Source organism: Pongo abelii, chromosome 2 (assembly GCF_028885655.2).
Source record: "Pongo abelii isolate AG06213 chromosome 2, NHGRI_mPonAbe1-v2.0_pri, whole genome shotgun sequence".
NCBI classification, from domain to species: domain Eukaryota; kingdom Metazoa; phylum Chordata; class Mammalia; order Primates; family Hominidae; genus Pongo; species Pongo abelii.
Window position 1 is genome coordinate 6,746,846 of NC_085928.1, and position 15,783 is coordinate 6,762,628.

At 46.4% G+C, this 15,783-nt stretch overlaps 1 protein-coding gene across 2 annotated transcripts; it reads right to left on the reverse strand.

Annotated features, from left to right (window-relative positions):
* Positions 1-2,992: 2,992 nt before the first annotated feature.
* CHCHD4 (coiled-coil-helix-coiled-coil-helix domain containing 4) lies at positions 2,993-15,714 on the reverse strand. 2 transcript variants are annotated; one of them, XM_054551260.2, is made up of 4 exons: positions 15,026-15,294; positions 12,801-12,970; positions 7,319-7,417; positions 2,993-4,111 (listed from the first exon to the last, which is right to left on the reverse strand). In XM_054551260.2, the coding sequence occupies exons 2-4, from the start codon at positions 12,859-12,861 to the stop codon at positions 3,804-3,806; spliced, it is 468 nt and encodes a 155-aa protein (XP_054407235.1). In that variant the 5' UTR covers positions 12,862-12,970; positions 15,026-15,294; the 3' UTR covers positions 2,993-3,803. The 2 variants fall into 2 exon arrangements, with proteins under 2 accessions (XP_054407235.1, XP_002813171.1); XM_002813125.6 differs by lacking the exons at positions 12,801-12,970; positions 15,026-15,294 and adding an exon at positions 15,499-15,714.
* Positions 15,715-15,783: the final 69 nt, after the last annotated feature.

Consider the following 15,783-nt stretch of genomic DNA (forward strand, 5'->3'; position numbering starts at 1 on the left):
CATGCATCCCAAGTAGTCGGGGCAGTCTTGGTTGTCACCATTTCACTATGTTTCCCAGTACTATCCAACGTGACCTGAGTTATCTCTGCAGCATTAGGAGCTCACGGATTTAAACATAGTTAATGTATTTCAGTATATTGCAATCATTATCCTTACTGATGATCAGACTGTCCTGTGTTTGGCAAATGGTAGTCTGTTCAATCTGTCCTGAGTTTTTTGACACGACCCTCATAGGTTTGATAGCATAGCATCCACACTTCCTAGTATAAGAAGTTCCAAGCTCATCGTGTACATGTCTCTCAGACTTGAAGAAGTCTTGGGATCATTTAATAAAAATGCTGGAGACCACAATCTGGGTAGTAGTGAAATACATTACTATTGGGTTTGGACTTATTTCTAGGCATTTTCCATGGAAAAACTAAAAAGTCTTATCAAAAAAAAATACATCGAGTTTACACTGATAATCCAAACTCAAACTGTGAACTAAGGGATTTTACTACACTTTATCAATTTTACATCTTTATTCATTTCTCCCTCACCAAAATCCCCAGTTCTCAAAGACAGCAACATCATTTCTCATTTGAGTTATCCCTCACAATAATCTTATCCATTAACAATATAACCTTGGGCTAGTTATTTCATGAAAAAGGCAAGGAATGAAATTTCTGCTTTTCTGGCTCCACTATGAAAATCTAAGAGCTGCTTTTAGCTGCAGCCAGCCTGTTCATGTGCAATTACTATGCCATTTTATATCAGACTTCAGATTTTAACTTCAAAATATTTTAGTAACCCATAATGTCTCAAAACTACAAGAAAGCAGCCGTTATGTGAAAATGAGTCTCTGCTGGGCATGATGGCTTACACCTGTAATCCCAGTGTTTTGGGAGGCTGAGGCAGGAGAATTGCTTGAGGCCAGAAGTTTGAGACTAGCCTGGGCAACATAGTGAGACCCCATCTCTACAAAAATAAAAACTTAGCCAGTCATGGTGGAGCATGCCTATAGTCCCAGCTACTTGGGAGGCTGAGGTGGGAGAATCGTTTGAGCCCAGGAGTCCAGGGCTGCAGTGAGCTATGATTGTGCCACCGCACTCCAGCCTAGGCAACAGAGCGAGACCCTGTTTCTAAAATAAATACATAAGTTAAAATCTGTACAGTCCTAGAACTAAGGACTAGAATGTAGTGTTCTATCAAGAAGCTTGGCTGATATGCTGCACTTGCCTATATCACAAAAATAAAAAACAGGCCAAGTATTCCAGCGCTTTGGTAGGCTAAGGCAGGAGGATCGCTTGAGCCCAGGAGGTTGAGCCTGCAGTGAGCCATGATTATGCCACTGCACTCCAGCCTGGACAACAGAGCGAAACTCTCTTAAAACAAAACAAAACAAAACAGACATAAAACACTGTGTTGGTAATTGCATTTCCAAGTCAGTGTTATTTTGAGCAGCCCTTTGTTTCAATTATTGCTGTTCTTTAAAAATTATCAACCTGCATTTATCTGAATCATTAACTCTTTGATCTGTTGGTGTTCTTACATTTAAAGATACACAGCAACTTAAATATGAATTATCCAAACCCCTTGTAGTAATGCATAATCTCCACCCACTTCCAATTGCTTATACGGTGCCAATTCCTTATCACCAATTTGTTTTTCTACTGAAAAGTGGAAAAGGATGGAACCTTTTGCCTAACCCAAGTCGAGTCAGGCAGACAGTTTGAGAATCTCTGTTGTAAGTTACCATAGCTGGAAGAAACCAGTCCTGAAAATCCAGCACCATTATGTAACATTCATCCATTCCTTTCTGCTTTCTAGTAAATGTTGACTTCCTGGCTAGATTGTAGCTTCATAGGCAGTACCATGAATGAATCACTCTATGTCCCTAGGGCTTGGAACTGTAGACTCCATGAATGCATCAAATAAATGGGGTACATGACATGGTCACAAAACAGTAACATCTTGATTGTGACCAAAATTTTAACAAAAGAAATATGGTTTTTAAATGTGCAAAACTCTGTTAAAAGAAGTCAGGGTCTGTCACGCCTTCCATACTTGGCCAGCTCCAGGTTCTTAGCTCCTAATCAAGCAAGGTTTAAAAAAGCTCTGGGTATAGAGAGCAGTTCTCTACCTCCATACACCTCTGAACCACAAATCTTGCATTTTAACCATGCCTTCAAGCTTTCAAGCTTTAACGTGGTGGTGCCTCATTCTCCAGTGTGGCAGGCAGCTTCCTGTTACTCATGTTCTTGTGTCCCTCTCCTTGAGTGTGGGCTGTGTCTCACTTCTAACAAATAGACTATGGTAAAGTTATGGAGTGTCAGTTTTGAGATTAGGTGATGAAAAGGCTCTGGCATCCATCTTGCTCTCTCGCTTTGCTCTGATGGAAGCCACCGCTCATGTTGTGAGCTGACTCTTTAAGGCAAAGGCCATGTGGCAAGGAACTGAAAGAGGTGTCTGGCCAACAGCCAGTAAGGCATTGAGGCCCTCAATCCACAACCCACAAGATTCAACCCACCGAACCCTCCCAGAAACCACTTGGAGCGATCTTGAAAGGCCTGTCACACCTTGAGATGACTACAAGTATCATAGCCTCATGAGACACTGAGCCAGAGAACCCAGGTAAGCCATGCCCAGATTCCTTGTTTCAAGCTACTAAGTTTTAAGGCAATTTTTTACATAAATAACTTAACACATTTGAGACAAATGAGGCATTACTATGCCACAGCCTGAAAACTGTCTAGCAGTTAGGCAAGTTAATCTATTTTCAAACAGGAAGAGCCTTCCCCACCTCATAGACTAACTGCAATGTCTGTGTGAAGGCATCTGCTCACATATAAATTGAGTTTCCTTTGAACTCAACACAGAAAATTTTAACGGACTCAAATTGGTTTACCAATATCTTTCAAGAGGAATTTCAATTGAATTGTTCACAATTTATACTTTTTTATACAGAAAACATTTTTTACTAGTGAAAACAAAGGACACATTCAAAACCAGGTAGAAATCATGTTTCCTTTTAATTGAATACTTAATTCACAATGTTTCCTCTCTTGCTGCTACTCTGGTAATTAGGTCCCCACCTCTCAAGAACATTGCACCTGACTAGACTGAGAGCCAGTGTGAACATGGGCCCCAAACCAGGGCTTTTGGAGTAACAAGGAACAGCCAAGCCAGCCTCTCCTTTCACTTAGAAAGGGATTATGAATAGGAGGGTCCAAATCTTCATCGTCCAAACACAGAAAACCAGGAGCTCAACACCTACATGGAAACCAAAATGTATCAGGAATGAAGTACAGTACCCCTTCACATACTCAAGGTCAAGATGGGTTTGCAGAAATTGTATCTGACCATCTGGCCTCTGCTAGTAGATATGGCCCCACCCCAGCATTTTTAAGAGAAGATGTTTTTGTTTCTAGTACTTGTATTATTTCTCCAAGGGGTATAAAATCTATCAGAAGGAATATAATGAATCAGAATAAGTCAGCTCACTTACAAGAAACGTTCTTGGGTAATGGTTTTTAGTTGCTAAGCTTATTCAGAACGTTATTTAAAAGTGGCACAATTCAGGGCAATCTGAGAATTCAAAAGTGGCGGCTACAGGTTTAGGTAGGACACACATACATACAACCCCCATTTTTTTCAGTGTATATGTCAAGAGGTCAAGACCCCTGATCATCAAAATAAGTTATTTTGTATATTACAGTGCACAGGACAACAGAGGGAAAGACACTTTCTTGGAAGGTGACGACAAGGCCTTTTGCAAAAGGTCCACTCCAAAAGGACTGGAGCCCAGTGCCTTGTGGCCTTCATTAACTTGACCCCTCCTCTTCTTTGGTTGCAGTGGCCTCAGTGGGAGCTGTTTCTTCTGCTTGTTCTGCTGGCTTCTTCTCTCTTTCCTCTTCCTCATCCTCATCCTCTTGGGGATAGAGGTCTGGGTATTTCTGCATGCATTCCTGCATGGCCCGGAACTGGTCTACACAGTCTGACCCCTTGATCTCCTCCGTGCTATAGTGGAAGCAGGAAAAGGCTGACTTGAACTGTTCTCCACAGGGGCCGCTGGCCATTCCCCCAAGGCATGGGCAGTTCCAGTTAATGTTTCCATTTGGCAGTATCAATCCTAAAACAGGAAGATAGAGAGATGTTCTCTAAAGTTTCAGAAAATACAAAACTAGTCCAGTCCTCACAGGCTACTCGGGCAGTGCAGAACAGGAACTATTGTTGCCTATGGACCCACACCTCGATTTGGATTAGGTTTAAAGCCTAGCACATATCCAGCATTCCTTGGCCCACCTGGGAGAGAAGCCACCAATGACATATTTCTCCATGTGTGACACTAATTTATTCTAAGCCACCTCCCAGTGCTCTGAGGCTGTGCTCCAAGAATTAAATACCGGGACCCATTTAACCCAAAGAAGAGGAGATCACTTGGATGGTTAGTGAAGAGCTTTTTGAAAGCCCAAACACTTTAAGGAACTGAGGTACTGATCTCCTCTTTCCAATCCCCCTCCCCATATGGATGATCAGGACCACCCCACCCCCATGCTCCCTGCCCCCTGAACCCCTCTTGCCCTGCAGCTGCTCTCAGAAGCTCAGCATAGCCTGGGGACTGGTGAAAAGGTGGAGGTTGCTCCTTATGTACTGACGACGAAAGATGTCCAAGACATGCTGCACAATGAGAAGCTGGTGGCATACCATTAGTGCGAGTGCATTCTTGTAAAAATCAACCAAACCTGTTAAACTGCACATATGTGTTGGGCAGGAAGCAAGGTTATAGATGGGTTTTCATTTTCACTATATTAATAGGCCTCTTACTTTTGACTTTTATATCTTTTCTTATCATTGAACTTTATTCACATCTAAATAGTATTTCTTGATTTTCCAAAATGCTCTCAAAATGATGGCTTCATTTTCAGCTTTGTGACAGACACAGGATTCATACAGAAGTTTCTTACATGATTCTTATTAAGAGACTCAAAGTACTTTCTAAGAGAGCCTCTAAAAGGTCCTGTGAAATTACACAAGCCTGGCACTCTGCACTAACGTCCAAAGTCCTAGGTGAAACCCCGCCTCCCTCTCAATTCCAGCTTGGGAAGCTCCACTGATCAATGGATCTGCTGTAGCTATTCCTGTTCCTTACTTGTAAAATAGGGATAGCAAGGACGATGCCAACTAGTGCTGCCCCCTTAGCAGGCGCAGACCCCCAGGACCATCAGCAGTTGCAGATCAAGTTCTCCTGCATTAAGCTATGCTTGGTAACTCACATAAGCCTTCTGACAACCTTCTGCAGTGGGTGCTACTAACCCCAGTTTACTCATGCAGTCTCTGGGGTTCATGGTCCAAGTGAGGACTGCAGACTGGGCTGACAGGATTCCCAGAGCCCATGTCCCTTCCCCTACATCTCACCACTTCTTGACAGGGACCTTAGTGCTGGAAAAACATTTGCAAATGCTACCCCCTGGAGCTTCAAATCTGCTCACAAACCTGCACAACCAGTTTCCAAAAGGGATAATACTGACATTTAAAAATTACAACCCAGTGCAAATTGACCAAGTGGTTGATTAAAAAAAATTGTAACAAAAAAATTATAACCTAGGTCTCCAGGAGTCCTTGTTTCATTATTTCTTAGGGGCAGGTGAGCTGGAATGAGATACCTCCTCACAAAGCACATGGTGCCAATTTGCATTTCAGGGACACAATATAAATCCACACAGAGGGTACCTTTGGCATGTTACATAAAGCTCAGATGCAGTGTGTTGTCAAACATGCAGTCTAAGGCCTGAAGTTCCAGTCTCTGGCTGAGTCAGTCTCCGCCCCCGCCCAGGCCCCCAGTTTTCTCATTGGATCAGATGATCTTTAAGGCCCTCTTGATGTTTTGATTCTAGGAAAATTAATTCTGCCACCTTTTTTTCTTGGTACTCTTAGCTATTCCAAGCACCATCTCAGCTGCAGAGCTGGATGCTGGAAGGCAAGTAGATGGCATAAAATGGTGGCTTACTTGGTCCACTTACTAATTTTGCAGTTTAAGAGCTTGAAACTTGGGTCCCAGAGTTCTTTGCGTTTTATAGGCTTCTTTTTACAAAGTATTCACTATAAGGGGCTGTAAAGCCAAATGCATCATATGGTATACCTACAATCCAAGCAGATACATTGCAAGTGACAGAAGCAGGTAAAAAAAACAACAGGGACAGGAAAGAATGGTGGGATCTGGAGGGGGCAGACCAGTCTAAAAGCAGATACATACTGCTTTTAATAACACTGTGAGGCAAACAGAACAAGGCCCGATTTGTCCTGCAGGCCTCCACAGTCTTGATCAATTAATGAAATGTGCTTAATATGGATCTAAAGATAAGCAAGGTACTAGAATTGACATGTAAGCCTTGATCAAGATTACCCTTGCAGCTGTCTTTCTCAGAATGCTAACACTTTGTATAATGTCTGCATTTCCCACTGCTCCCACTGGGTGCTGGATATGTATTTTATGCTTTAACCCCTAGGAGCAGTCAGGACAACAAGTGAAGGGTCCTACAAGGAATATACACACATCAGTTAGCATTTGAGAAATTCCAATCAGGAGCCTATATTCTCGAGGCAGCTGCTTCAAGCTCTTCAATTACCAATTAGCACTGGAAGATTAGCTGTCATCATGGACATTAGAAGTGGTTTTTGATTGGTGAAGTGACTACTGTACAATACGTAGACTGTTCGTGGACACTGCACACACACATCCACCTCATACAGTCTGCAGCAGTAAGTATCTAGTGAGTTTAGCAGCCCAAATCCTTTGGAACAATGTCCTAGGCCTAAGCGACCACTGTTATATTCAGCCATTAACCAAGGAGTGTGCAACAGCTCTGACTAGGTTAGTTGAATCCTGCTGCTGGAAAGCTGTCTGTGGCAAGTGACCTTTTCATGTAAGGTGCTTGCTGGAGCAGTTAGAGACAGCAGGCACTTCACCAACCTTACAGAACAAGGTGAATGACTGTCTACTTGCTAATAAAGTTGGTAGATGTGGCAGAATACAGTCTGGCAACTTGTCTGAGCAAATGCCCTGTCACCTTAACCTACCTATAACTGCTGGAATCTACTAACACCCTCTCCCAAAACTTAACTGTTGTGCCAGGGAAGTACATCAGAACAAGGCTGGAAAGCACAGTCCCTCAAACCTCTGAGGAAGATAAACCACTACCCTCAGAGATGGTCTATGGCTGAGAATAGATACCTGAAACCTCGGCCTTGGCTAGGAAAACAAGGGAAAGGAATTAAGAACACTGAGCTTCTCCCCAGTGCCCTGATGTGGGTCCCTGGGAGGCCACATGTCACTCACCATGCTCCTCGTATGGATCGTTGGGGTCATCAGCCACTAATTCAGCACTGCTTGGAGTTTCATGATCTTCTTTGGTTACAAATATGATTCGATCCTTCCCTAGTGTTTGGAGAACAGAGGAAGAAATATTTCATTCAAGAGCAGTGAATCAGCTTTAAACCCAAAGCAGCCACCACACTAACCAAGTCTGAAGACTGTCCCATATGCCATCCCTATGTGAGGTGACCATCAAACTGCTCTCATATGCTAGGGGTAGGAAACAAAAAGGGATGGATAAGGGGCAGGGCAGGAAAAAAAGCACTGAAGAAAAAGAGTGTCCTAGGGGTTGACCCACAGGGTTCAGAATGCATAAAAAGTTGGAGGAAGACTGAGCATGCTGGCAAAGTGAGTGTGCAATGATGTGGGTCCTCAGCCTACAGATCACTGCAGCCCACACAGCTGATGTGGCCACAGGCCCCTGCCTCCGAAAGGCTGGGTACACAGGTGGTCTAAGAGTGACCACAGCCAGCACCCCCACTAGGCCTCTGGGCTCCTAATCGTGGCCGGAAGAAGGAAGGGTCATAAGATGAGGAACACTGCAGCCATTCCATTCCCCACAGTCCAAGAGGCCTGGGGACCATTTCCCAACAAGTATAATAACTGGAGGGGGGCAGTGGGAGGAGCACTTCTCAGATCTTTTTAACGGTGACCATCTGCAGTTTATTTTTTTAGGACAAACCCAACAGTGGTTAGGGTCAGGACTGTGGTCCTGTGAGGACCAGCATGGGAAAGCCAGCAGGCCTAAAGTGCAGAGCACCTTGTTCACAACCAGAGCCCTCACCCTGGGGCCTGGCTGCCAGAAGGTCTGAGGGCTCCAGGAAAACAGACCAGTGAGAGTCAAATGCATTTTATATTAGGAGCTTCTCCTCATTGGAGGCTGGGTGAGCACAGAAAAGCACATCAGTCCTGGCCAAACCAGGGTGGGTGCATTAACTGCCTTACAGTGACCCCCTATGAAGTATTATCACCCTCAGCCCCCATCGAGTACAGCAGAAAACCAAGGCTCAGTTAAGCAGAAGGCAGGTCCTTACAGCCCTCTCCGCTATACCTTGTAGCTGTCAACACTTTACCTCACCTTCCTAAAAACTTTGGCCATCAGCTAACCACACCACAGGTATGTGTCAGATATTCCCATTGTGGGCAAGGAGCACCTTGTTCTCAGTACCCCACGCTGCACGGTGGGTCATCAGTTTCTCCAGCTGTCCCCGGAGAACAGACAGAGCCAGTCCATCTCTTGGTCCTCCGTGAGCTCATTCCTCCATCCTACTGCCACCCTGAGAGGGAGGTAGCAGCATCCCCTTTTAATGGTGGTGAGCCTGAGGCTCTGAGTAGTAACTTGCTGGGCCACACAGGACAGGATTCTCTGAAGTCTACACTGTTGGAGATCCTTTCTACATACCCATACTGCCCCGTACCAAAATTTGCACAAGAATAATTGACAGCTGACACTGAGCACTTAGCATGACTGGGCACTGCCTGAGAGCTTGTGCACCTTGGGCAATGAATAAATACAATAAATTCCGACCCAACCACTGCCCCAAAAAGCTTAGAATCAAGTGAAATGTTTGCCAAGTAAACAAACAAGATCTTTCTTGTACTTTCCTGGTGAAGGTGAATGACAAATTCTACAGACCAACTGACCATGCATTCTGATCCTAGGAGATCTGGGGTACTGGGACCCTCATCTGGAAGGGGATAGGAGGTGCCAAGCATTTAAGAAGACTTCTTCAGGTATGGCCAAAAGTGCCTGGCAGAGAGCCACAGTGCATGGCTCTGAGTGAGTGGCTACTGTGGGCGCAGAGGCCTGACCTGCAGAAACATGGCTCTGTGAAAGCTGCGGGCATCTCTGATTACTTTATACTTTTTGTTTATATTTAGAAAAGTTCAGTCACAGCTATGCTGAGGGGAAAGCAAGGAAAAAGGTTTGGGCCCATGCTTGGGCTGAAGTAATTAAGGAAGAGGCTTCTGGAAGGCAGGGGGTGGTGACAACAAAAACTGAGCGACATCTCCAGTGAGAAGGACAGTTCAGGGGACAGAGGGAGGGCACTTTGGTGCCTTACGCCATGCCCACACTGCACAGGGTCTCTTACACTAGGACAGAGTAACAACAAAAAACCCTCAGCACACAGGGCCAGAACCCCCAACCCACTGGAGGCTTTTGCTCCCAGAGCTGGTCGCTGCCTCAATACCTTGCATGTCATCCAACAGAAGACTGCTTTTCCCCTGTGGCTGACTTGGGAAAGCTTTTGGACCAGGCAGCCAGGGCTTGTTAAAGTACCTAGTAACCTTGGTAATTCTGGCCAGTTTCCAAAATACTCAAAAGCAATCTGTAAAAATGTTGAACGCTAAGCAGAATGAGCTGATGCAAATTTCGCAACTCAGCTCTGGCAGTTTTGTTTACCAAGATGGCAGCTCAGCACAGCCCAACGGTGAGGCCCAGTCACAGGCACAGAAAGCAAAGGGTCCAAACGTGGTAAAGTATGAGGCCCTCCTGGGGTTTGCCATACATAGAGAGACCAGGCCTCACCCAAGAAAAGCTGAATCGAGCTCTGTGCCATGTCCATGTAGCTCACGGGCTTCACAGGTGACTGTGATACACAGCCAGGTTAGGAAACACCAGCCTAGCACAATCCCACTGAGAATTCCAGGTCCCTCCCACTGGGCCAAGTCCTCACATGCGCCTTCCTGGACATTTTCTCTTGCAGCACAGTTCACACTGGATCGAAAGTAGAACAGTAACAGCTGTATCTTTTACACATTTTTGTCCTATGCAATGTGTTTTATTACATCTGTGAGTTCACTGGTGGGTATTACTTTATCTCCGTTTTACAGAGACCACAGGATCTAAGAAACAGACCAAAAGACATGCAGTAAATGAAGGCAGAACAGGAACAGGAACTCTGGTCTGAAAGATCCAGAGTATGTCCCCTACAAACTGTCCATTGCACGCCTGTCCTGGAGGGCCTTTGCTTTCTGGAACATTTAAAAGTCGATTCAAGGACTGCTGCAAAGACAAGGCTTACCTATTCCTAACAGACCTAACTGTGAAAGAAAGAACTGGTCAGACTAGTCGTAAGATGCCAACTAGTGGGGCAATCAGCTAGACTAGTAGTTCTCATGACATTTGTCAGCAATTTCTCTAGAGAAATAAAATTTAAAAGTGATTGTGTTTTTATTTCTAAGATAAGCTTTAAAAGCAGTTGAATATGCATGTTCTGAAGGAGGTGGAAAACTACCTTAACCCTCTGGTGCACAGTGGCTTCAATATTTCAATATCACAGAGAGTCTGAGAACTGGAGTTCAAATCTGGGCTTAAGCATTTCCCACTGTGTGAGCTCAGGTACCATCTGGGCCTCAGAAACCAGGCCTTACCACCAGCTCCACCTACCTACCTCACGTGGTTGGGGAGGTGAAACGAGTTTCTGCTGTCAGCTGGAATCCCACTCGACAGTAATTTTTAAAGGGCATCAAGGATAGCGTGGCCAGGAAAAGAGACCATCACAGGCTCAGAGATGTCAATAATGTTTTGGAAATGGGAGAGCTGATGGTTGAGTGCTCTCTGACTTAACCAGTGAAGAAAGCTGAACTCAAAGTACACAAGGAGGAGGTCACCCAGAATCAACTCAGTCCCCACCCCAGAACCTTGGTCAGAGTGGGGAACTGGAGGCCTGAGGGGTTACTCTGTGAACAGGACTTCAGGGTGGGGCTGAGAAGAGAACTGAGTGAGCAGTCAGATACAAAGACACCTTCCACCCCCAGCTGTTTAGTTTTACTCTCAGTACAGCCACCCCAACCCGTCTTTCTCTCACATCTCCAACAGCAAGTTAGAATGGCTCGATCTTCAAATACATCCAGAAAGAGCTGCATCCCTCACCTCTTCGACCCCATCTCCCACCATCACTCCCTCCACTCCAGCCACGCTGGCCTCTGCTTTTACTTGAACATGCTGAGCACATGCCTACCTCTGGCCTTTGCACAGGGTGTTCTGTCCTCCAGGAGCACCTTCCCTTCCCTCAAGTACCCTGCTTTACAGCGATTTCTCCCTGCTTTCACCTCCTGCTCAGATGCCACCGTCCCTCACCACTGCCCATCTCCCTCATCCTGCTTTATCTTTCTCCAAAGTGCTTTTCCTCACCCAACATACTATGTATGTTTACCACTTGATGCCCCCACTGGAATGTCAGCTCCTCAGAGGCAGCGATTTTTGTCTATTCTGTTCACTGCAGTATCCTGAGAGCCCAGAATAGTGCCAAGGACAAAGTGGGTGTTCAATATTTGTTGAAAAAAATGAATGGAGAAACAACTCTGGATTAGGGCTTGAAGACCCCGGTGTAAGAATTAAAGAGGAGAGAAACACAAAGGGTGGCTTTTCAGTCAACAGGGACAGGTTTATTTTAAACAAACCTGAGAGGGGCTGCTGGCTGAGTTAGGTCAGAGCCACACTCTCTTACAGACTAAGAGTTTTTAAGGATTCAGGGTGGGAGAGCTTATCAGAGGCTTGCACTGCTTCTGTGTCTCTTTGTTGTGCTTATCTAGGAGGCAGACTCGTGTGTCTGTTTCCACACATCTTTCTGCAGCTGCAGGCATATCCCCCCAAGACTGCTTTTAGCTTCCCTATCTTAGTGCACCTGAAGGGAAAGAAATGTGCTTATTAAGGCCTAGTTTTACTGGGGCCCATTGTATGAGAGTGAAGTTTTGCAGTCACCCAAGAGACTTTCCCCCCACCTCCCTCTGTGTCCCAGCTGTCTTGTCTGTGTTTTACTGTCTGCTCTTTCTGGCTGCTTGTAGTTAGAAGAGAAGTGACTTCCTTGAAATGCATGAGGCTAGAAAGGGAGCTGGAACTTAAAGTGCCAGTGTTTGTCCGAGATGACGGTGCTCCTGCTCTGTCACCCAGTCCCAGCAGAAAGGAGGAAGACAGAATGGTTATCAGCATTAAGTGAGACCAAAAAATCCCTTGGATGAGTAGTTTGATTTCCCCCATGAAAGGGGAGGATCTTTATACGCCAGAATCTCTCAGCGCATCCACCCTAGAAGGAATGCCCCTGTGTCCCGCAGAGGAAGTAGTTTATTGTCTCCCATGGATGCTGACTCCCCAGGGTCATGTTTGAGAATGGCAACCTGCACTAAGGACTTATCTTCTTTCGTTTTTGGCTAAATTGATTCAATACACCTGTGATACAATTCCAACCACTACTTTCTGAAGCTCAACCCAAGAAAGAGATCTAAAGCCAGAGCGAGTGGTGCCTGTGGTGTATTTTGAGTGAGGTAAGGGGTTTCTAAGAGTTTGATAAATCTGACTGCTAAGGACTTTCATGTTTAGAATCTAACCCCTTTGAAAGATACAACTCCCCCATACAGAATCAAGTGTCTGTGAAGAATACACAAATAGCTTTCAGACAGAGTGTAAGAAGAATGCAAGTGTTAAAAGTTTAGCTCAACAAACCTTCCTCAGCTCCAGCTCTGTGGTAGTACCTGGCGGTCACAGATGAATACGACACAGGCATCCAGTGGAGAAGACGGAAGGGGAGGGATCCTACCTTTGTCCCTGACAAAGAGCTTCAGGGAGGGAAGGAAGGGAATAGACATTCCAGAAGGAACCATCCTGGGCAAAGCCTGGAGGGCAAAAGGAGGGTTTTAAGTAGTGTTCGCTCACACGTGTTTAGGATTGCAAAAGGTTTTCTTAAGAAAGTGGCATTTAAAAGGATGTCTGAAGCCTCAGGAAGCCTTCTCAGACCCCATAGAGCCTTCCACTAAATGATCATAGCATGCTGTGCTTTCCCTTCATGTCATTTATGACAGTTTGTAATCATGCATTCGTCTGGCGATGTTTTAATGGCAATCTCTTCCACCATGCCAGGAGGGCAGAGAATGTGTCACTTTGCTCACCACTATATGCCCAATGGCTGGCACATCACATGTGCTCTATAAATGTTGACTGAACAGGAGTGGGCAGGCTCTGCATTAGAAAGAGGAAACTAAGAAAGAAACACTATGGTGCTGACACGGGAGAAGTGTGGCCAAACCAAGGAGTTTAACCCGAAGGCTGGGTAGCAGGTGGACCCCTGAAATAAACTTGCACAGGCAAGTGATTCACTCAGGACAGAGGGCAGGTAAACGCATGATTCAATAAAGATTTGGGCACCCATTGTACACCAGGCCCTGTGCTAGATGCTGGGGATTCCACAGCCCATCTGATGCTCTCAGCTTAGTGCGAGAAGACAGGCAGGAAGTAAGATGGCAAAAAATAAAAAAGGTCATTTCAGAGAGTTCAGGATGTGAAAGACACAAAGGGTCAGGAGGTGATATTGGAGCTAAATTTTAAAGGATGAGGAGTCAGACATGGAAGAGCTGAAGGCAGGCTATACCAAACCAAGGGAATAGCCAAGTGGCTAGAGGCTGGGCAGCAAAAGGGTGGGAAGAGACCAGGCTGGAAAGGCAGACAGGGCCAGATCACATAAGCTCTGATACGTTAAGAAGTTTGGGATCATTTTTTTTTAATCCTATGGGAAGCATAAAGGATCAGTGGGTGGGGGGGAGGAAGTTAGGGACTTCTTAGGGGGACAGTGGTATGGATAAGATAAATACTAAGGAAGGCCTATAAGTGAGTGCTTTCAATTCTCACTCATTTCCAAACTAAGAGAGATCTTTGAAGCAGGAAAAGATAGGGCTCCATGTTTTGGAGGCAGATGGACCTAGCCTCCCTTTTCCAGAGAAAACTGCCTCCTGTAAATCCTCAAAGAGAAGGAGGGTCTTGTTTATCAGCACAGCCTCGTTATACCCAAAGGCTCAAAAATTATTTGCTAAATGAAGTAAATTAGAGAAACACTCGAAATTAAAAACAAGAGTGGTGAGGGCTGAGGACTTCTGCTTATGGCACACATTAAGTAGTAATCAGCGGAAATATAATAGTACTCATTAAAGAGTGAGTCTTATGGCTTTACGACCCAGAAGAAGAGAGGTTCCAGAAGCAGACAGGGCTACCAGGGAAAAGTCTCAGCATTTTAGGCTGAGCTATTCTCCTAACCGGATGTGTAACTACAGGTAGGCCACCCCCTTCTCTGGGCTTCAGATTGCTTGAATTAACTGACGGAGCTGGAGTATTCACCAAATAATTTCTGGGGGACTTCCAACTCTCTCTGTAGTTTTATAACCATCCATCCCCCTTCTCTGGCGCAGAGAAGGTGCTTCATGAATATTTGCTGTATCAATGAAGCCCAACATCTCATTTTACAACACTGGATACCGGGGCCTGGAGGGGTTAGATGGGAGCTCAGGGCCAAGGAGCCAGTTTGTGGCAGTGTGTGGGGAGGCCCTGCGACCTGTGGCTCGGGTACTTCTGAGCTCTTGGGTAGAGTAACATCAAGGAAGCAGTAGGTGTTCGGAGCTCAACTTTGGGGTGGGAGGTAGGCAGGGTTCTCCCTGCAATCCACTGGGCACTAGATTGGATAAGGCTCTTCTGGGGTCACAATGCCCAGGCTCAAACCCCAGCTCCACGATTTGCTGGCTGAGTGGCTTTAGCCATGTCTCCTGTGTCTAACTTTACTTTTCAGTAAAATGTGACCAACAACAGAGCCTAACTTACAAAGGTCGCAGCAAGATCTGTGAGACAAGCCAGGCAAGTTTCCTTGAACAGTGCCTGATAGGTAGCAGGGGGCTCAAAAACATTACCGTTAGTGGAACTCCTAGCACTCCAGCACAGCACACGCTACCCCGAGTGGCAACTTTTCGGGACGCGCCTTTTAAAAGGCGCGTGCAAAATGGAAACACGTGGGGTATGGCAGCAGCGGTAGTAATAATTAACCACCATACATTCCCAGTTCCGAGCCACACGCAACGTGCTCTGCACTTCCCGTGCCCCAACCGGACCTAGTTTACGACTTCCTACGCACAGGCCCCTCTGAGGTCAGGGTTCGGGCTTCACTGTGACCTTGGACCAGCCCCGTTCCCCCCAGAGCTTCGGTTTTCTCATCCGCAAAACAGGAGTAGCGACCCCCCAGCCGGCCCGCCTCCGAGTGTCCCAGGGTGGGCACCCGGGCCGCGCCTCAGGTGACCCGCGCCCGGCGTGGTCGCGGGGCGCCGGGGCTCGCGTGTCTCCCGCAGGCCCTCGTAGGCCGGTCTCCATGGCAGCCCGCCCTCCCTACCTTCCTGCCGGCAATAGGACATGGCTGCAGCCCGTCCCTGAGACCTTGCAGAAGCGGCGGTGGCGGCAGTTGCACCTTTACGCTGTGACCTCCCTCTCCTCTGGCAGGGCGGGCCCCTCCGAAGCCCGCGCGGACCCGCCCCCTCCCAGGCCTGCCCGCCGCGCGCCTGCCTCGGCGCCCTCGCAACGGCGGCCGGGCCCACCTCAGGTGGAAACTACATTTCCCAGCAGGTCGCGCGCCCCTCGACAGCTCTCCGGGCAGTAGAAACTACATTTCCCCGAAAGC

Bases quoted from the DNA above. Each gene is read 5' to 3' on its own strand.
- CHCHD4 (XM_054551260.2), bottom strand. From the start codon at position 12,861: ATGCCTGTGTCGTATTCATCTGTGACCGCCAGGTACTACCACAGAGCT. The intron at 7,418-12,800 runs GTTTGTTGAGCT...TCCAAACACTAG, and splicing joins CAGAGCTGGAGCTGAGGAAG to GGAAGGATCGAATCATATTT. The intron at 4,112-7,318 runs GTGAGTGACATG...TTCCTGTTTTAG, and splicing joins CGATCCATACGAGGAGCATG to GATTGATACTGCCAAATGGA.